The 21,465-nt window shown below is 32.1% G+C and overlaps 2 protein-coding genes and 1 non-coding gene across 4 annotated transcripts; 2 read left to right on the top strand and 1 right to left on the bottom strand.

Moving 5' to 3' along the window:
- The first annotated feature begins 1,271 nt into the window (after positions 1-1,271).
- On the top strand, positions 1,272-10,081 carry LOC114187471 (U-box domain-containing protein 4). 2 transcript variants are annotated; one of them, XM_028075731.2, is made up of 5 exons: positions 1,272-1,605; positions 3,672-3,952; positions 7,337-7,453; positions 7,561-9,624; positions 9,718-10,081. In XM_028075731.2, the coding sequence occupies exons 2-5, from the start codon at positions 3,677-3,679 to the stop codon at positions 9,775-9,777; spliced, it is 2,517 nt and encodes an 838-aa protein (XP_027931532.2). In that variant the 5' UTR covers positions 1,272-1,605; positions 3,672-3,676; the 3' UTR covers positions 9,778-10,081. The 2 variants fall into 2 exon arrangements, with proteins under 2 accessions (XP_027931532.2, XP_027931533.2); XM_028075732.2 differs by lacking the exon at positions 1,272-1,605 and adding an exon at positions 7,133-7,226 and having other exon boundaries at positions 3,811-3,952.
- Positions 10,082-14,920: 4,839 nt separating this feature from the next.
- On the top strand, positions 14,921-14,992 carry TRNAQ-UUG (transfer RNA glutamine (anticodon UUG)). Its single transcript has one exon. It is a non-coding gene; the product is annotated as a tRNA-Gln (tRNA).
- A 3,535-nt stretch (positions 14,993-18,527) lies between these two features.
- LOC114187062 (peroxidase 4-like) lies at positions 18,528-20,580 on the bottom strand. Its single transcript, XM_028075185.2, has 4 exons — positions 20,322-20,580; positions 19,713-19,904; positions 19,453-19,621; positions 18,528-19,084 (listed from the first exon to the last, which is right to left on the bottom strand). Exons 1-4 carry the CDS (start codon positions 20,547-20,549, stop codon positions 18,693-18,695), a joined length of 981 nt encoding a protein of 326 aa, XP_027930986.2. The 5' UTR covers positions 20,550-20,580; the 3' UTR covers positions 18,528-18,692.
- Positions 20,581-21,465: the final 885 nt, after the last annotated feature.

Here is a 21,465-nt window from a genome sequence, read left to right as displayed (position 1 = left end):
AAGTATAATCCCCAAATACAATTTAATATTTTTATTAGAATTATAGATAATAACGGGTTAGACCGGACACACATAATATTTATCCGTAACCTGATTCGCAATAAAAAGAATTTATCTATGTCTACTTACCCAAATATCTGTTTAAAAAATAATCATGGGCATTTTAGAATTTGCGTGTAACTGTTGATATCCATAAATATTTATAAAAAAAATTATAAATTTTAAATAAATTTATAAAATAATATAAAATTAAATATAAATTAAATTTTAATTTTAATTAAGTTAAACTTCATAAAATATAAATTAAATTTAATCTAATAAAATATAAATTTAACTTAATCTAATAAAATGTAAATTAAAATTTAATTTTAATTAAATTTAATTTAATAAAATATAAATTAATTTTTAATTTTTAATTTTTTGAGGATAACAAATATTCACATGTATGGATAATATGATACCTGGCTTGTTCATAAATAAATATTATAACACTCAGTATTCATAGATAACAAATATATGTAGATATTAATTATCTGAAAATTGTATTCATACATATTTACGGACACGAATATTTTTGTTATACCTAACAAAAATATTTTAAAAGTAATTGTATGTATAATACCTTTAGTTGTAACAATAAATTAAGATATTTTAATCTCTTGGAATCAAATAAAAATTAATATAAACATTTCAATAAAAGCAAAGCTTTAATTAAACAACCTTAAAGTGCACTAGTTCAATTAATTTTTTATTTGCCATAGTATTTCATAACTCAATTGAATAATCCAATTATAACATATAATGTGGAAAAAAGAAATCCAAAAAGCAAAGTAGTATTTTGGTATAGGCGAGTGTAAAAACTCATACATGGTTGCATCATAAACATATAATATTTAATTGGAAATGAATAACACAAACCTTTACATCATATATTAGTCAATTACTTAAAATACAAAAATCTGAATTAAAATTTGAGATGTAAACCTTTTTTAAACAAAAGTGATTAAAAGGTGAGCATAAAGCAATGCCCTTACTATGTGGATGAGGTTAAATTTATAATTTTTTTGAAAACTGTTAAAAGAATTTAGGATTTACTTGTAAATGGAAGATTGTATATAGTTTATCCATCATGATCAGAGTCGAGTACCACCAGTACCAAGATCAATGTGAATGGTACTTGCTTGTTTTATCAGTCTTCTAATATAATCTAATCATGTGATTAAGTTCATCAATCATTCCTAATTAAAAAACACCATCAAGAGAATTTGGATTCAACAAAAAAAATAAAAATAATAAAAAGTAAAAAACGCGAAAAGAAGACGGAGTCTCCACAATTTCCCAATTCCTCGAGGACCTCGCCCTAGTCGTACGTCCTATTCCTCCGGCGGATCACCACCGTTGCCAGCCAGAAAATCAGGGTGCTGTTACTTTGCCAGCGGTCACCCCGTTCACTTTCACTATCCCTCGCGGGCGGCAAGCCAAGTCTAGGAAAGCAGAGCGAGAGCAAGTAAAGACTCTTCGCTTCATTTTCTTCAGTTGGCTGCTTCAATCTCTCGACGAATCGAGCACAGTTCTGGAAACCGTGCATCGACTTTCGCTCCATCGGTAAATCCCCAAATTCCGCGTTTGACTAGAGTTTTATCCATATTTTAGCTTTGACCGAGCGTGACAATTGGCTTGTGTGAGTTTGCAACTGTGCTTCGTAGTTTTCGCATATCTGTTAACAGAGAGAAGAAGAGGAAAAAACTAGGAAAGTTGTTAACAGATTGTGATTTGTTTTCTCCTGTGAGTTGAGTTCAGCTCTCTGAGCTCGATCAACTCCAAGTGTTTTTTTTCTAGATTAAGAAGTTTCAGTTGTTTTGAGAAAACTTCTTGCTATTCATGCGGAACAAAGCTTAACTTAACTGTGTTGCGTTTGACTTCATAAACTTAACGTGATTGAGGACACCGATTTTGCGTTGAATGAAACTTACTTTCATCTCGATGGGACAAAGTACTTCCTTACACGTTTTGTGCATGGGAAAGTAGGAATTTATGTTTTAAACCTTTGAAACAGTAATCCAAACACTTACTTTTTGTAATTAAATTAGTGCGTGTCTGGATACACTCTAGCTAAGCATGCATGTGTAGCTGTTCACGTCAAACTGATTCAAGAGCTGGACGCTTGTAAATCTTACTTCGATATGTGACCCAGCACTGTTAAAATTTGGGTGTCTTGTGTTAATCCTACTAGCTTCGACTGCTTTAGCTTGACTAAGGTGGTGTTTCAAGTTCTAGGTAGAGTGATGCTACTTCAAATGCCAATATATATTGAGATATAATTGTCATGTTATAATGATGATTGGTGCATTTGCACAGCAGTACAATAGTTTCTGAGTAATAACTTTACAAGATCAGGTAGGAAAGAGGATGCATGAGCACGAGTCACATTTTTGTTTGGTTTGGGATGAAGGCAAAACCCCTACTTCTAGTCGAGGTACTCCACTCTTCTCAAATTGGTATTTAGGAGTGGACATTTCACGGTGGCAATTGAAAATTTGGAACCGCAGTCTGGCTTGTTTAAATTGAGTGGATGTACCATTACATGATGGGGTTAACACTGTAGTTTGACTCATTTGATACCAGACCTCCTTTTCTTTCAAAATTTCCTTGTTCCAATGATATACTTATATGTCCATACATACTTAAAGTGTGTCATCTTGCTTATTTAGCCTTGTTTGATTCTTCCGTTTAGTGCAATGGTCGTTGTCTTACCTTTTCTTTTCTAAACCATGAAAACTCTTAAATTGTTATTTAATTTTTTGAGTAGGTCTAATTCCCTGCTATAACTAAATAGTTAATGATGTATCATTAGTTTAGTAGTAAGTTGCAAGTGATAATGCAGCTATTATACTAGTTTCATGACACCGTGCTGTTCCTCGATGGGCTGTTACGTTGTGCCTAGCTATTGTGGTCAAAATTAATGAAATTTGCCGCAGTTTGTGGCCTTTAGGGCCACTCCTCTGTTTGCACGGTCTCTGTGACCTTAGCTGTTGCGGGATAGCCTCTGTTCTGCAATATCTGCCAGGGCAAAAATGGTTGGTGATAGGGGGTTATTACTGACAAAAGAAGAGGCTAGTATATTTTTCTTTGGTGATAAGGGGTGATATCTGATGAAAATGGAAAGTGGCTCGTGTTTCCTTTAGGTGAGAAGGGTATTGGGACTGCACCCTATTTGATCCACTGTCCACAACAAACAGTTGTAAATGGGGAAGGCTTTTTTAGCTGTCCACCTATTTTGTCATTTAAGATATTTTTGTTAATTAGACCAGCATTTTTAAAATCAAATTTCAGTGTGGAGAAGGAGGGGGGTGGAGCTCTAGGATTGTATGATTGTAAGTTCCAACTAAATGCAAGAATTATATGTATGCTCTGTGCAAAATAATACAGATAAGAAAAATAACCTTTAAATAACAACAAACATTTGATTAAGCCTAAATTGAATGTATTTTACCTAAAGGTCATACTTTCACTATTTTTTGGTGATAATTAGAATTTTCTAGCTAATGCTGTTATACTCAATTTGCTATATAGAAATTAAATGAACATTTATAAATTGAGAGCTGTTTCCCTCCTTTTCTTTTGTGTCTACATTCAGCTTATTATCATTGTTGTTATAATATTATATGCAGGTGTTATGGAGATATCATTGTTAAAAATGATAGTAAATGGCATATCCTCGTTTTTGCATTTATCAATTTCTGGAAACAAGAGCTCTGAACCTGTCTCAAAGTATTACCAGAAGGCAGAGGAGATACTTAAGCTGTTGAAGCCAATCATTGATGAGATTGTTAATTCTGAGTTAGCTTCTGATGAAATGCTTAATAAGATATTGGAAGAAATTGGTCTTGCTGTTAATGAATTAAAGGAGCATGTTGAGAACTGGCACCTATTGTCTAGCAAAGTATACTTTGTAAGTCTCATAATATCTTAACTCTTAGTTTCTAGATACAAAGGTCATATTTGACTATGTTGTTACTTCAAATTAAAGTGAACTAAGCTTCCATTATGGGATGGTGAATGTGATAACGGAGAACATGCAGTTGTGGTGGTGAATGTGATAACATATACCTTGTTTTGTTTAATCAAATATGTATTTGTGTTCTATCATTTCCTGATGTTTTTTCTGGTTTGGTTATGATTCTATCATTATTTCTAGACATGTTTGAAAAAATAACTTATTCTGTTCTCTTTGAACATGTGTTCCTGTCATTTTATTTAACATCTTCAGAAAAGATCTAGTTTTTAAGACTGCAACTTGCTGAACTTAATTCACGTACAGTTTTCCTCCAGATTATAATTGTCTATCTTGTTTGATTCTGTGTCAAGTTAAGATACCATTTGGCAAGATATACTTTCCTTTTCATAATTTATTGAGAGATTAAAGTCCCTGATTTGATGGTTTTCAAATCATGATTGAAATTGTGAATCACCATGCTAGTGTTTGAATTGTGAATGATACATTGTTTTGAATGTTTGAATAATATTGAAAGACATAATTAGAAGGCTCAATGCAATACTTCTGAAATAGGAATTGATAACACAAGTTAACCATTACTTTCACAAGACAACATGTCATGTCATAAAAGCCAGAACGGAATTGGGTGCATTGCTATGCTCCCTCAGTTCCTTTTAAACAATGTAAACTTTTTTGACTTTTGAAATTCTTTCACTGACCAGAACGGTTAAATAAAGAATAAGGTCAAATGAAAAGAATAATTGAATTATGCATTTTATATTGATCATATGGGATCAACTGATTCTTGCACACATGGAATGATTCAAATCCATATGAGATTTAGCATATTGAACCATTCAATTCAAATTGGGAGCCGTGTGATTATCAATAGAAAAATCTATCCGTTGCATATGGACCTACTTGCCATAGATAGTTCTTATTATCTGATGTTTCTTCGGCTTTTTATTATTAAACGAAGATATCATGTGTCACGGTTTTCATTACTTTGGAAGGTTTGTTTTCAAATTGACTGACAAGATAAGTTGAGTCTCGGGAGATAGTTGGATTTAGATTTGACTTGCCAAATGCATGGATTAACCGTAGTTGGATTTAGATTTGACTTGCCAAATGCATGGATTAACCGTATACTCGGTTGGTTATTTAGAGTTAGTTATATATTTCTTAAGGAAACACCATATCTCTGGTCAATGTTGGATCTTCAACATATTTCTTTGGATCATGAGATTAGATATTTGTAGGTGGCTGATATCTGTCCGATACCCCAATAAACTTGATTAAAATAGACTATGATACTATCTTAAAAAGTGAGTTTTAGATTTAACTCAATTTCACAAAATTGATTTTTTAAATGAGGTTTGCACATATTTGTATACTATAATTTTAGTCATATTTCTAGTGGATGTGGGGTCTCCAACAATAATGAAAGTTTACTGCATAGAGTAGAGTTTTAATATATGTAAGTGTGCATAAATACTTGAGCTTGAATGTAGAAAATGTTGTTATATAACATTATGATAGAACGTCAATTGATGTACTAATTAAATATTATACTTAACACTAGAATCACACAACCAGCAATATGCATATTGTCCGGAGACAAAACCAAAATCTATTCTCTGTACACAAACTACAAATAGCAATGCACTTGCTTAATTAATAGATAATTTGCCATCAGTTATTTTCTGTGCATAATTTTCACTGCACTTTCTAATACTGAATTGCTAAATATAGATCAGTTATTTTCTGTCACATATACTCCTTATGATTAACTACCAACAAATCCTTTAATGGATCCGTTTCTACTAGGATGGATTTCAGTTCCCATCATCACAACCTGCTAAAAATCATCCTTGAGGGAAAAAAACTTCTTCCTTCATCTCATCATCTACTGCAGTAACAATTACCTCCCCATCATTTTGGGCTTCAATTATCTCACCAAGTCTCCAACCTTGACAATTTTTAGTTGTATTGGTGCATAGGATGGAATCCCTTTTTAAATTAAAAACATAAACCTTTGATTTTTCTCTCCGTAAGTTCCTGATAAGTTAGATGTAGCAGCCCCTTGTTTTTTTTTTTTGACAGAATTCATGTAATACCTCGTATACAAGACCGCTCATTAGGAAAGTGTATGTGTGAAGGCAGAATAATAGTAATGAGGATTGGGATACAAATGCAGTTGCAACAAACTGGGATCATTAGAGTAGTTATAACTAACTGAGATATACAGTTGTAGCTATCTAAGCGTAGTTACAACTAACTGTTCAGTGACTAGTAGAAGAAATAGGATGTTGGCCAGACAGGGAAGGTTGTTGTTGTAGTTACTAGGAGACTGTCTGGGCACTCTCAAAATGCCTTGAGTTGTACATCATTTTCTCTTGGGTCATACTGACCTGGAGAAAGAATAATCCTATAATAAAATTTATATTCTTTCATTTTGTTTGGAATCCCTAAATCTTTCCCCAATTACACAGTGAGTCTATCACCCTTTCGTCTCTCCTCTCTGTTAACACAAAAATGTGAGGTCTCTATTTTATGAAAAAGTTGGAGTTAATGAACCAGAATCCACATATTTTCTTCCTGCTCCAGTAAATCTACAAAATCAGAAACTATTGCCAAATGATTAACTCACTGGCCTAACAGATCTCCCTTTCTAATGATCCTGCGTATTTGGACTGAAATGATAGAATATCAATTGATAAACTAGTGAAATATGATACAGAGCACTGAGATTACATAGTACAGCAATACACTTGCTGTCTCCGAGACAGTTTCTTTTCTGTCCACAAAAGTATGAATAACTACACATTTGTCTAATCACGCAGCCTACTATCATATATACTCCAAATACATAACTACCACTTGTTATTTTCTATGAATAACTTTCATTATGCAGTTTCTAATGCAGAACTGCTTTCTAATATAGAACTGCTAATACAGGATGAGGTATTTTATATCACATACTCCTTACAATTAGCAACCTCCAATCCATTCATTTATGGATCCTTTCCTAGTCCACTTGGAACTCATTTTCCATCCATATTACCTTTTTCAAGGAAGCATAGTCAGACATCAGTCCTTTCTAATAAGGTTTCTGTTTCTTTGTCTCCACCTTAGTGAATGTGGTTATGTTAGAATTGAGAAGCATGCAAGTATCTTCGGATGAGTTGGGTTGCCACCTGCCTCCAGCGACCAGTTCTAGAATTAGAATGTATAGTAACACTTTTTGTTATGCCTGTTTCTCATGAAAATTCATGGTTTTAATTTTTTCATGTTGATTGCATGTCAAGATCTCACTGCTTCCTCTATCTTGTTCGCTAGGTTATGCAAGTTGAACCCCTGATATCAAGAATTCGCACTTCAGGGCTCAATATTTTCCAGCAGCTGAAGGTTTCTCAGTATTCTCTCCCTGATGAATTGAGTTCTGAAGATTTACAGGTAAAATATTCTACTGATCGACTAGTTAATTTAAGATCCTCCTTCAGTTGGATTTATTTTTATATCAAAAAAATAAATTGGATGTATTATTAATGTAAAAATTGCAGCAATGTTCACATAAACTTAAGCTTTTGGGGCATGAAGAAACCTCATCAGTTATTAAGGAAGCTATTACAGCACAACTGGAATATGCAGGACCCAGTCCAGAGGTCCTGACTAAAATCGCTGATAGGCTGGGCCTCATGTCTAATCAAGATGTTCTTATTGAGGCTGTGGCCCTTGAAAGGTTAAAGGAAAATGCTGAACAATCTGAAAAGACTGATGAGGTGGAATACATTGATCAAATGATTGCTGTCATAACACGTATGCATGAGCGTCTCGTTATGCTTAAGCAAGCTCAGAGTAGCAGCCCAGTTCCAATACCAGCTGATTTTTGTTGTCCACTTTCTTTGGAGTTGATGACTGATCCTGTGATTGTGGCATCAGGGCAAACATATGAGCGAGCTTTCATCAAGAACTGGATTGATCTTGGGCTTACTGTTTGTCCAAAGACACGACAAACTCTGGCTCATACCAACCTAATACCTAATTATACTGTAAAAGCTCTAATTGCAAATTGGTGTGAATCTAACAATGTGCAACTAGTTGATCCCACAAAATCCACAAATTTAAATCCACCATCCGTCCTTCATGGGTATATGGAATCCGGTACAACCAGGGAGTCACCTGTTTTTTCTCACCCCAGGAACAACCAGCCGTCCTCACCTGAGGCAGCGCGTTCTCGTTCTTTTAGTTCACCAGGTAATAACATAACTTCTGTTGGCATTCAGCTAGAGGAAACATCATCACCTTTGCATCCCCGTTCAACTTCAGAAGGTTCCTTAAGTGGTATAATTAATGGACAATATATGGATCTTGCAAGAATATCTCCCGCTGGTTTGGATGACAGGTCTGCTAGCTCAGATGAAAGCACTGTGGATTCAGCTAGCCAGCCATCAATGTCACCATCTAGAAGGGAATCATCCAGTGCCTTTAGCTCTGAACAATCTCAAACCCATATTAGAGCTGTTTCTGACTCCAGTGCACTTTCTACTGCAAACTTTCCTCAAGAAACCCAAGATGATGACAACAATGCTCCTCGGTTATCAACAAGTCCAGGCCACAGTAGAGATGCTTCAGGTGAATTAAATGCAGGGCCAGAAACTGCTGGTACTACTGTCATGCCATCAACACATAGAGAAGCTGAGTCCCCAGCCCGATTGTTAGACACAAGGCGAAGTCAAGGCATATGGAGGCGGCCACCAGATAGGCTTGTTCCTAGGATAGCATCTCCTGCTATTGAAACAAGAGCTGATCTTTCAGGTATTGAAGCCCAGGTCCGGAATTTGGTTGAGGGCCTGAGGAGCTCTGATCTTGATACTCAGAAAGAGGCAACAGCAGAACTCCGCCTTCTTGCAAAGCACAATATGGATAATAGAATTGCGATTGCAAACTGTGGTGCCATTAACTTATTAGTTGATTTACTTAGATCAGCTGATATAACAATCCAAGAAAATGCTGTTACCGCACTTCTAAACTTATCAATCAATGATAACAACAAAACTGCAATTGCAAACGCTGGTGCAATTGAACCTCTGATTCACGTGCTTGAAACTGGGAGCCCAGAAGCCAAGGAGAATTCTGCTGCCACTCTTTTCAGCTTATCAGTGATTGAGGAAAACAAGATTTTCATAGGGAGGTCTGGGGCAATTAGACCACTGGTAGAATTATTGGGGAATGGAACCCCTAGGGGAAAGAAAGATGCTGCCACTGCTTTGTTTAATTTGTCAATATTTCATGAAAACAAGAATCGGATTGTGCAAGCTGGTGCTGTGAGGCACCTTGTGGAGTTAATGGACCCAGCAGCTGGAATGGTTGATAAGGCAGTGGCTGTCTTGGCAAATCTTGCCACAATTCCAGAAGGAAGAAATGCAATTGGTGAAGAAGGTGGGATTCCTGTTCTGGTTGAGGTTGTTGAGTTGGGTTCTGCGAGAGGAAAAGAGAATGCAGCCGCAGCTCTTCTACATCTTTGTATACATAGTACCAAATTTTTAGGCAAGGTGCTTCAACAAGGAGCTGTCCCTCCATTAGTAGCTTTATCACAGTCAGGCACCCCAAGGGCCAAAGAAAAGGTATGCTTTCTGTCTTTGTAGTTTCAATTTTTTAGTTGCCTCTTATTCTTTCTATTATTTCAAAAAGAGTGATGAATTTTCTTCTATGTTTAGGCCCAGGCTCTCCTCAATCAATTTAGAAGTCAAAGACATGGGAATGCTGGGAGGGGCTGATTTGAATTCCCAACCTTGTGTGGTATCCAAAGGTTTTGAATTAACTCCTATAGAATGTCTCCAATTTATACATTACATGGTGCAAATAATGTGTGTAAAGGTGTTTTGTATTGATTTTCACTTGCTTGGAAAGGAAAAAAAAAAATTCATGGAGGATTGATTTTGTCCTCATTGTGAAAAACCTTTCTGTGATGTAAAATTTTTTACATGTAAGTCTAGCTTTTGTATAACAAAAAAGGTCTGGTTTTTGTTGCTGTGGTAGGGCATGACGTTTGTGAACAAATAAAACATTTGGTTTATTAAATGACGCTTTAACTGCCCCTTTCATAGAGATAGGTATTTAGTGTAAACTGTTATGTTCATGCGTGGATGGTTTTAAACAGGCGAGGCAAGCATGTTGAAGAAAGCATGATTATATTTCTCCATTTGATGTCTGATCTCTCATTTAGTGTTGCTATGACACTTTTCTTGTAGTGTTGCTGTTCATGTTACAATATAAATAAAAGAGTTCGATCAACAATTTCTCCTGTCCCCCTTTTTGTAAGACACGGCTTCTCTTTTTCCATTTCAATGCAAGATAGTAGTAGTTCTACAAATTTATTGATTTTGGAAATTGAATTTTCCATGTTGAACTTTTAAACTGACCGAACTAGATAATCTGTCTTTTTTTTTCAGTTCCATAAAATTCTGGTGTGCAACTTTTATTCGAACTAAAACACAGTAAAAGACCGATACCTTTTGGGAAAGGTGAGAGCAGAGGACTCATTAGAAACAACAAATATTATGGAATGGGCAAAATAATTTATTTTGCCTGATATAACCAGTGACGAGTAACAGTCACACAAAAATTATTCAACCCAACTCAAAAGTAAGATATAAATTTTTTGATGTAGAATGTCCTCTAAAATGAGGTAATTAGGGAACTTAGTCCAGAAAAATCTGCATTCCGGAAATTACTAATACCGACAATCAACACCAAGTACTCAGATGAAGATTGAAAAAAATAATAGTCTAATTGTTCAGATGAAGATTGAAAAAAATAATAGTCTAATTGTTCAGATGAAAAGTTCAGCCTTAGAAAAAGGACTTTAAGATGAGACTAAAAAGTTAAAAAAGAATACAAATGAGGACCCAACAAATCTCGCAATGACACCACATTTTCCATTCTAAATTAACCTCAATATCAACCGTTACTGAGCTTTCTTTGCCTTGAAGCTTATATATTAGGAAGCAGAGTGACTGTACACTTTTCTTTATTAGTAAAAAAGGAATGATGGGAGCTGAGTTTGTAATAAGAAAAAGGCCCAACGCAACACCCGTGGCAAAATGTCACTAGTAGACTATTATCACAACTAACACAAGTTATATTCACTAAATCATTGGGATGTTTACGATTTGATTTTATTAGAAAGTTTCAATCTGAAGTCAAATTTCATTATAGAACTTTTCAAGTAAAAAAGGAAAAATGCCTTATAACTCATTCCATAATACAATGATAATGTTACAATTTAAATTGAACTAAACACCACTTCAACAATTTGCCAACCCACTAGATATCACTTAAGCAACTCAATTGACCAAAACAGCTTCCAAAACTTTTAGGGAGGTACAAAATTTACCACAAACAAATTGGTGATCTCTTTTACCTAATTCACTCTCCTGCAGTTCTTTCTAATCTCTCCTTGTGACCCAGTTAAAGGTTTGTTATTCTTTCATATCTCTCTAAGGATGTTCTTTGAAACAATTATGTGTTCTTTTGCCCATTCTCTTTGTTTTCTTCTTGGTGAATGTCTTGTTGCATATGTTATGTACGAAACATGAATGATTCTTAGATTCAGTTATTTCCCTGAACACTAAAATATCATAATTAATAGGTGATATTTTGTTGGTTAAATGTGGCTTTCATGATTGTCAAATGTGTTACTATTGAGTGAAACACGACTTTAAGCTTAGATAAAGGACTTGATCCAATGCACGTGGTTGTTTGAATGTCACATTCTGGTATGGACTTTGTTAGGAAAAACCACTGTTATTCACAAAATCAATACTAAAACGTGTCTCAACTAAACACAGACAAAATGATTTATTGCTCATATAATGGAAGGAAGAGGAGGGAAGTAATAGGATAAAGAAGAACAAGGCGACCATGTATCTAGCAGATAGTCCTTCAGTTTGAAACTTTTTGATAAGGTTGGTGAAGTTAAATGTAGGAGGTGGAATAACACCAATGATAACATTAGTGGAGTTTGTTGAAGAGGGAGACCTCACGTTAACTAAAAATAAAACGAATTTGTTGTAAGTAAATGAGTGTAAATTTCACTTTATTGATCGATTTTATAAAATTTAATTAAATAAAATGGTTAAATATCTTTTTAATTCCTCCACTTTTTATAAAAATTATAATTAGTCACTCATTAAAAATTTTGTCCAATTTAGTCCCTCAACTTTAAAATTGTGTGGATTAGTCATTTCAATTAATTTTTGTTAAGTTTATTTGACGTTCATTTCATGATAGTATCTGAGTTGTTTACACCGTTTGACACATTTTTTTTCCAATATTAACTAAGAAACTATCATGAATTGTATTTGAAATGTTAAATAAACTTAACAAAATTTTGTTAAAAGAACTAAATCCACATAGTTTTAAAGTTAAAAAACTAAATTGAATCAAAGTTTTGAAAATGAACTAATTCTAATTTTTACTAAAAGTTGAGGGACAAAAATATATTTAACCATTGAATAAATATTGAGTTAATATAATTTTTAAGATAATTATAATATATATATATATATATATATATATATATATATATATATATATATTCTAGATGCATGTGTTTTTTCTTTTGGAAGACTGTTTGATTCCATATGTACACCATCTGATAAATCATAAAATACTGTGCAAGTTTCATGATCAAAACTGATAATGTTTTGAAGGCTCATTTGACAAAATAATTAGTAGAACTAAGAAGGATGCATGATTTCTATAATAAGGGACATGGGAAGAACATGTATAAAGAAATACAAAATTAAAGTTGTTTAACTATTGTGGATATATATATTTTATTGACCAAGTTTTTCACAGTCCAAGTGTATGAATCTGTACTTGTGAAATCTGCAACAGTAACCGATACAAGATATTGTATGAATTTAAGTTCTGATATGACCTTATTATATTTTATCTCTTATACAGTGTCAAATCAACCAACTATGCAACGTGGTTGGATGACACGGCAAAATAGAAGATGTGGGACATATAATAACATAAACACTATTTTAATTACTAAAATCTAACACATGACTTCTCAAGTTATTTATTTATTTGAAATCAAACAAGGTGGTCCTACTAACCTTATCTTAATTAAGATAGAGAAACATAACATCACACAAATGTTATGACAAAACAGTGATGGAAGAGGCCAATAATAGATGCACCAACGCCAAGTTCTTCGGCTGCTCCAGATTTAACACAGATTTTACTGACATTGAGACATTTGGTAGAATAGATTTTTTTTAATCACCGATAACAAATATATTAATGAAATAAACAGGGTATTTATGTTCAAAATGTTTATATACAACAATAAATATTGATTTTTTTCACTAATAATAATTAAATTAATAAAGAGGAGGGGTATCTTAACATGTATACAAAGTCGAAAATATATTGATAGAGAAAAAAAACATTGTAGAACCAAAAGCTTTTATAGATTCATATGTCTTCATAAATGATATATATATTATCTCCTTACAAGATTTCAAACGTTTTGCATGTTTCAAAAATGTTTTTCCATTACAATGTGGACACTTTTGTCTTCCTTCGATGTTGTTCATTGATTCCAATGTTCTTTCTATACATTACTTTTATTCTTTCTGCATAAAGCATTTGAATCCTGCTGAAACGTGTTTGAAAATTTGTGAAAGAAACTTAGGGTCTAGGACTTAGGAAAGAGGAATTATTATAAAAATTTTTTCTCATTACAAATCATTTGATATTCTTGATATTATGTAAAAGAAATTAATATATATATATATATATATATATATATATATATGAAGAAAAAGATTGTGTATTATTAATTCTAAAAAATATTATGAGAGGTGTGTTATATAATACACATAAAATTAAATCTAAAAATTATAAATAAATAGATCTAAAATATGAATATATATATATATATATATATATATATATATATATATTCTTTTTTTTTTGCAAAAAATATATGCTACATGTTCTCACCCTAACCTGATCATTTCGATAACTTTACATCAACATGTGCATTCATTTGACCCACGGATAAACATCACTATTTGTTGAGTCTTGTTAATCAGTGTCCTCGTTAAGAATAATTAATATACATTGGATCCTACAAAAGTACATAGATAAGTATATTATTAAATAAAATTTGAGCTAATAACCATTAATGTACCTTTATTTTATTTAAAAAACAAAAATGCTCATAAATATTATACAGGTGTTTAATATTTTATTTAATATTCACAAATAAAAGTTAAAAATCAATTAAATTATAAAATAATTATATTTTAATGTTGCAAAAAATTAAATATAATTAAACATAAAAAGTTTAAATTAACAGAAAAATTAACAAAAAAGTAGTATTAAACATCTAAAAATTTTATAAAAAAAAAATAATTAAAGTTATTTAATTTTTTTTTCATAAAGATCTTAAAAATTTCAAAGTCTTTATTTTGTATTATAAAGTTATTTTCTAAAAATTTAGAAAGATATTCATATCTTTACAAAATTTGTTATGTATATTTATATTATTTTAATTAATATACTTAATTATTTCTTTTTCAAATATACGTTATTTTCTAATGAGTACTCTTAAAATACTTATTAACATTTTCCTTATTTGTTTAGTTTTCTCTTTATATTGGGAAACTAAAACATGCACATTCCATACGATCATGTTTTTTAAATTTTCAAAACTGTAGTTAGGTCCGCATTTGTTGTTGCGTAGTTGCAGCAAGGAAAGAACACGCATGCAAACGTGACCATTATTAAAACATTCCAATTGCTCGTGCGCGCTTAAAAATTTGTCGTTTGAGCATCGCCAAAACTTTGCATAAATTCTCCAAAAAGATTATAGAAGGATTAATAACGCATAGAGCACATGGTTCTATGGTGTAGTGGTTAGCACTCTGGACTTTGAATCCAGCGACCTGGGTTCGACTCCCGGTAGGACCTGCACTTTTTTAGTATCATTTTTCTGATAGAAAAAAAATAAAATAAATAACTAATAGAACTCACCCATCCTCTCGATATTATCATAAGTTTTAAAGATATTGAAAAAAGAGAAAATAGTTGAAACAAGAGAAAGTTCATAAATGACCGAGCATGGTTGCTTTATCGTTCTTTTACACACGTTTTCCTAGGGTTAGGACAATCACTATTGTTCTTGATCCATGTGTCTCACTGTCAATTTTTTTTATTTTTTATTTTGGTTACGAAAATAATTGTGAAGATATAAAGTGTTTTCTTGCTTTAGAAATTGGAATGTGTGTGGATGGTTCAAGAAAGCGATTTCAAATAAGTTTAACCAACGATGATGAACTTGGTTGAAATTTAAGAATTGATGCATGAGAACGATGTGTGTTGATGGATTATGCACATGGCTTTGTAATTGGTTCCAATGTATGGTTTGCATATATTAATTAAGCAAATTAAAATATTAGGTTGGAATTAACGTATGCTGAAAAGGATTCTTGGTCAAGTTTGTCATGTTTATGTCACATTATTCTTGATCGAAACTGCTTTATATTATGTATTTTGTAAGACAAAGATGCTTAACCACACTACACCCTCGATTAAGTTGCTGCAAACAGAATAAACCTTCAAATCAAAGATATCAATAGAATATATTGGGTAGAGCTCTCAGAACAGGTAATCCGGTCCGATCCGGTTCGATTCATCATGGGTTGATCATTTAGTGAGTCAACCTAATCTGGCTCAATTTTTAGCGAATTAAAAAAAATCGAACCTGGTCCGGCCCACCACGGATTGACAGATTAAATAGGTTGGCTCACGGATTCACTTAATTAAAAAAATACAATTTTTTTTATTTTTTTCAATCAAAATTAAATTATAATTCTAATTAAAATCTAAATAAACTTTAATAGAATCCAAATACAAACCAAAATCAACAAAATACAAATTATTTATATGTTAGCTAAAAAAACAACCTGACCCAAATGTAAAGTTCAACTTAATAAAAAACATATGTATACATTTTTTATCTGCAGGTTGGTGAGCCAACCCGACTCACTACGAGTTCAATCCGGGTGAACCAGATTCTAGATGAGCCGGGTCAAAAATCAACCCGTATTGAAATTTGTAAAAAAATTTCAGCCCAACTCGAACCCGTGGTGAGCCGGATTGACTTGCAGTTCCAACCCATTTTGACAGCTCTAATATTGGAAATTATGATGATACCATCTTATTTAGGTAAGCACTTTAGTTAATCTTAAACAATATACACTTATTTGAGTATAACAATAACAAGTTATTATATATTGTAATTTTTTTTCTCCATTGAAATAGTGTTCTAAAGTCTATTTAACACCTAACACTCTAAGAATAAAAGTAACAACGTCATTTGCATATTTTGTTGAGCACAACATACAAATAGGGATTGCATGTGATTTCTATTGTATGGGAAGTTTGGTATGGGAGCATGAATAAGAAGGTAGATTCATTAAGTTTGAGCATGTGGTTTATATTATTAGGAACTATATATGCAGATTAGTATAGGTATGAAAAGGGAAAAGGCAATTTCATAGCTAGAAATAATTCATTTTTAATTCTAAATAATATATTTTTTTTATAAGTTCAGTTAAAATTCATCATTTTAAATAAGAAATAGAATTCATCAATTCATTATATTAATATATTTAATAAATTTTATATGAGGGCATCTTTAATTATGTGGAGTCGATTTTTTAATTAGTAGGCATATACGATATCTACAACTTTTGAAACATAAACCAAAAGAAACTAGCACTAAGGCATAAATGAAGTTCAGAATAGTTTAACTATTTATTTTTAAATTAAAGATTAATTTAAAATCAATAATAGTAAGCAGTTAAAATTTTGATTGTTAATATTGAAGATGAATTAGACTCTAGCTAATTCACAAATTAATTATAATTTTTTTATTAATAATAGAGATTTTGTTACTTTATAAAATTGTGTCTAATTATTTTATTCTCTAAATTTAATTATTATTTAATGATTTTTTTTAAAATTTGTTTGCTGTATAAATTGTTTTTATATATTTATATATTTATAGTGATCCGTTTTCTGTTTTTTCTTTCTTAATTAGGAACAGTGCTACTCCTATGCGTGTATAGAAGTTGTTTAGTTTTAAATATGATAACAGAAATGTTTACTTGGAAGGAAGCATGCTAGCAACCTATTTGTCTCTTCACAAACCTCCATTGTTGAGACTTTTTTCATGTTTTTTTTTCTTATAAACATTAATTGAATTTAAAAACAAGTTGGACATGAACGAAAAACAATATCCAAATATATTGACTCCATTCTCAATTTCTTTTTATTGCATCTACTCAACCAATCGATTTTTTAGCAATTATATTTGTATTTCACATTTTTGCTTATATTTTGGGTTTGTTGTAATACAATCTTTTTATTTATATATAAAAGAAATGACAAGATCAAATATATTATATGGGTAACACTAAAAATAAAGCCGATATATATGATGGAAAAAAATTGTCAGCAATCACAAAAGTTTGTTGGTAACTCAAAATTAATGATGATTTATCGAATGTTAGAAGTTCGTTATCCGTTAGTAGATACTCGTTGGTAATTACTGATAAATTTTGGCCGTTAATAAATATCGTTATTTAGTCTTCTTCCCCTCCTCTTTTCCTTTTTCTTTCTCTTCCTCTTCCTCCTCCATTACCTCTATTGTAGTTGTGTCTACCATTGTCGATACATACATGATTTCTTCTTCATCTCCTCGTCTTTATCTTCTTCTTCTTCTTCTTCTCCTTTTCCTCTTCTTCAGTTGTCGTCGTCGTTATCATTATCATTGTTGTTATCACTTTAGTGTTTACCGTCAACACTAAGATTGTCGTCGTTGCCTCCTCTTCTTCTTACTTTCCCTCCTTTCCCTCATTCTCTTCCTCCTCTTCCTTATTCTTTTCTTCATCTTATCCATCTCCGTTTACTTATAACAAATGTTCCAACAATTTTGGTGGAAAACTTAACACCCATATTATCATCGAATTTATTAATAGAATTACAGATGAATTAAAAAAAAAAATACAATTACCGAATACTTTTCAAAATTTCAATAGATTTACCAATAAATTAAAAATAAATGAATTGCCTAAATATTTGTTGACGATTTTTACCAAGACTCTTCAAATCTTAAAGCAAGAACTTTTGACATTCATTTAGTCGATAAATATTTTCATCAATAATAAAAATTCTAAATTATTGACAAATTTTATTTACTGATAAATTTTTTTATTGATATTTGTATAGGTAATAAAAAATTTAATTTGTCAATAAATTGTACCGATACAATATTACTCGCGAGATGCTTCTATGAGTAATTAAAATTCTTAAATTTGTCAATAAATTTTATTTTACCAACATTTTCTTTTCATTAGTCAAATTTGTTCAATATATCCTGACAAATATAAAGTGAAATAAGTAATATCATGTAACCAGACTTTTAAATAATGAATTCTACTTTGTCCGAGAAATCACTCAACAAGGTGCATTTCACTTTGTAAAAAAGGCAAAGATTACAATTTATTCCACAGTACATCACAATTTAAGTTGAGTTAAACAAACCAGATTACAATTTCCCAATTCACCAGAAATCCTTTATCAACTCAAACAAATTTATGCGTATTTAATTCACTCTCCTGCAGTTCTTCCTAATCTCTCCTCGTGACCCAGTTAAGGGTTTGTTATCTCCCATCTTGATCATTGCTGTAACAAAGTCAGAATCAAAGACCTTGTTATTCTCACTGTAAGTTCTGACCAGTGAATCAGTGGATCCACCATTGAAAAGCACCTGATCAGAATTCAGTAATCCCTTTTTGTTCAGGAGGTTCTTGAAGTAGTTGTTATCAAAATGCTTCGGAGTTCTCAAGTCTAGAACTGCTAGGTTATTGTCTCCTGTGCCATTAGTTCTTGGACACTTTCTCTGTCTCGCCAGTGCAAATTTTCTGTCAATGTTAGTTCCATTGTATATATGATCTCTAAAACTAGTACATCTCGCTTTTCCGATTGTGTGAGCTCCTGCAAGTGAAACCACATATACAAAAATATCACAAATAGTTCAACATTCTTATACAGATTTTGATAAATGATTTAGTGTTTATTAAATCCTAATATAATGTGGCTGTGATGTTTCTCCCTATATTAAAGTCCATGCAGAATTATATTTGAAATATGAATAGTATAAAGTTTTGAATCATTGAAATAGGTTACATGTCTCTTTCTCAGTGCTTAATTGCGTCTTTATGTACATGACATGACTTTTTTGAGTTACAGGAAAAACAGACTTGACCTTCAATGCATATATATAATGCATGTAGTTGTTTAAATGTCACATCGTGAAATGAGAGAGAAGAGTGGAGAAATATCTAACAGAAAATACCAAATACCAGATAAGGCAACCATGTCTTTAGCAGAGAGTCCTTGAGCTTGAAACGTGTTAATAAGATTGGTGAGATTAGAGGTAGGAGGTGGAATAACACCAGTGTTAGCAGCACTGAAATTTGCTGTTCTAGAATCCCTTCTTCCAACCTTCACTTTCCAAAATGGCCCTCCAAGCTGCACCATAAACATATAGTTATAGTAAAAGTGTTATGCAGTTGAATAACAGTGTAAAACAGTGTTTGTTCTTGTTGTTATGAACACTCACAAGGACAACAGAATCACGAGAAGCAATGGCCAAGATATCAGCACACGAGACAACACCAGGACACAGTTTCTCCACCCTAGATTTGATGTTATCGATTACTTCAAAACCTCTCACTGAATTGTTGTTAGCAGCTGCGGTTTTCTCTCCCAAAAATGATGGAGTGTCATCAAGCAGTAATGACCCATCACAACCCTGTTTGTTTTCAACAACACCACCAACCAATAAAAGATAGCTTTGTTGGATGAATCTAAACAACAAGTTTTGATTTCAAAGATATGCTTTAATATGTAATTATAGCATGATGTCACGTCCTTTTTTGTTTCGAAGTGTCAAATCAACCCACTGTACTGGGTGATTTAATGCCACTGATAAAAACAGAAAAAGTGGGACATATCATCATCAATGATGAAAAAAAGTTCAGTCATTTATTTACATGAAGTAGTTTCCTTCGTTGAAAGACGAAAGACATTAAGTATACGTACTTGTCATGTATGTGTGAGATCTTAACTCAATAAATTATGAAAACCAAAATGAAGTTTTTGAAAACTGATATACCCAATAATAATAATAGAGATAAAAGGAAAGTAGTTGATGAACAGAAAAGATTACATTAACAAAGCAATCATGGAAGAAGAGGCGAAGAATGGATGCTCCAATGCGAGGTTCTTTGGCCACAGCAGATTTAACGACAGATTTGACTGTGTTGAAAACATTGGGACATGTCTTAGAATAGAAGTTGTTTGAGAGGTTAGCCGAGGATGTTCCTGCAGTAAGAAGCAGTAATATCACAGCTGATGCAACAATAGCTGATGAAGAGAAAGAAGAAGAAGGTGCCATGTTTTTGTGTGATGAAGTTCAGAAACTGTGCATGTGATACCTTCAATATATAGAGATGATGAAGGTGGTAGTTCATACTCCCAACTAAGCATTTTAAAAGCTTTACGTGAAAATGTGGATTGATTTGACCTAATGATAAAGATTATTATATATATTTATTTGTTTATTTATTTATCTTTTAAATGAGATGATGAAATGAACCTGATTTGAATCAGGGGAGTCCCGTGTCCATGCTTTTTAATTTTCTACATTGTAGGGTCTGCATTTGTTACGTGTAGTTGCTACAAAAGAAAATCCCAATGTTGACTATTCAAAGGTTGCAATGCAAAAGCCCCGTGCTATATATTAGGAGGGTTTGAAACCGCGGATAAATAGTAGAGGTTTCAAAATCACATGTAAATGCTATTTTACTATAAGTTAGTCAAAATTATTGATAATCTATCAATGACATTGATTTTTCTAGAAGAAAAACAAATCGTTGGAAACTTCCTTAACATGATTAAAATCTCCAAAAATGTCATAAATAATCTCTGATAAAATTATTTTTGTTGCAGTGTATTAACACTATTTTTATTTTTTTGTGTTTTAATAAAAAAAATATTAATGATATTTTAATTAAAGTTTGATGAAATAATATTATTATGGTGAATTATTATAATTAAGATGTTTTCGTTTTACAATTCCAGGTTCTATCATCTATGTTTTCGTAAGATTAGATCTTGTCTTTAACATTCACTGAAAAGAAAAATATTAGGTGTCATTTGCTAGACGAATAAATATTTATTAAAATATATACACACTTATGTTGCACTTCAGGTTGCTAACCTTTCAGACACAATCCAAAGTTGTGAAAGCACATGGGTAACACATAGGAAAATTACCACACACCTTCCTAAGGAATCTATGTAGTCTTTCA

Source organism: Vigna unguiculata, chromosome 6, assembly GCF_037176805.1.
Source record: "Vigna unguiculata cultivar grain cowpea cultivar isolate G323 ecotype 2 chromosome 6, ASM3717680v1, whole genome shotgun sequence".
Taxonomy (NCBI): domain Eukaryota; kingdom Viridiplantae; phylum Streptophyta; class Magnoliopsida; order Fabales; family Fabaceae; genus Vigna; species Vigna unguiculata.
This window is presented reverse-complemented; position numbering and strand designations above follow the sequence as displayed.

Bases quoted from the DNA above. Each gene is read 5' to 3' on its own strand.
- LOC114187471 (XM_028075731.2), top strand. From the start codon at position 3,677: ATGGAGATATCATTGTTAAAAATGATAGTAAATGGCATATCCTCGTTT. The intron at 3,953-7,336 runs GTAAGTCTCATA...CTTGTTCGCTAG, and splicing joins TGTCTAGCAAAGTATACTTT to GTTATGCAAGTTGAACCCCT. The intron at 9,625-9,717 runs GTATGCTTTCTG...TTCTATGTTTAG, and splicing joins CCCCAAGGGCCAAAGAAAAG to GCCCAGGCTCTCCTCAATCA.
- LOC114187062 (XM_028075185.2), bottom strand. From the start codon at position 20,549: ATGGCACCTTCTTCTTCTTTCTCTTCATCAGCTATTGTTGCATCAGCT. The intron at 19,905-20,321 runs GTAATCTTTTCT...GAAAACAAACAG, and splicing joins TCCATGATTGCTTTGTTAAT to GGTTGTGATGGGTCATTACT. The intron at 19,622-19,712 runs GTGAGTGTTCAT...TTTATGGTGCAG, and splicing joins CTCGTGATTCTGTTGTCCTT to CTTGGAGGGCCATTTTGGAA.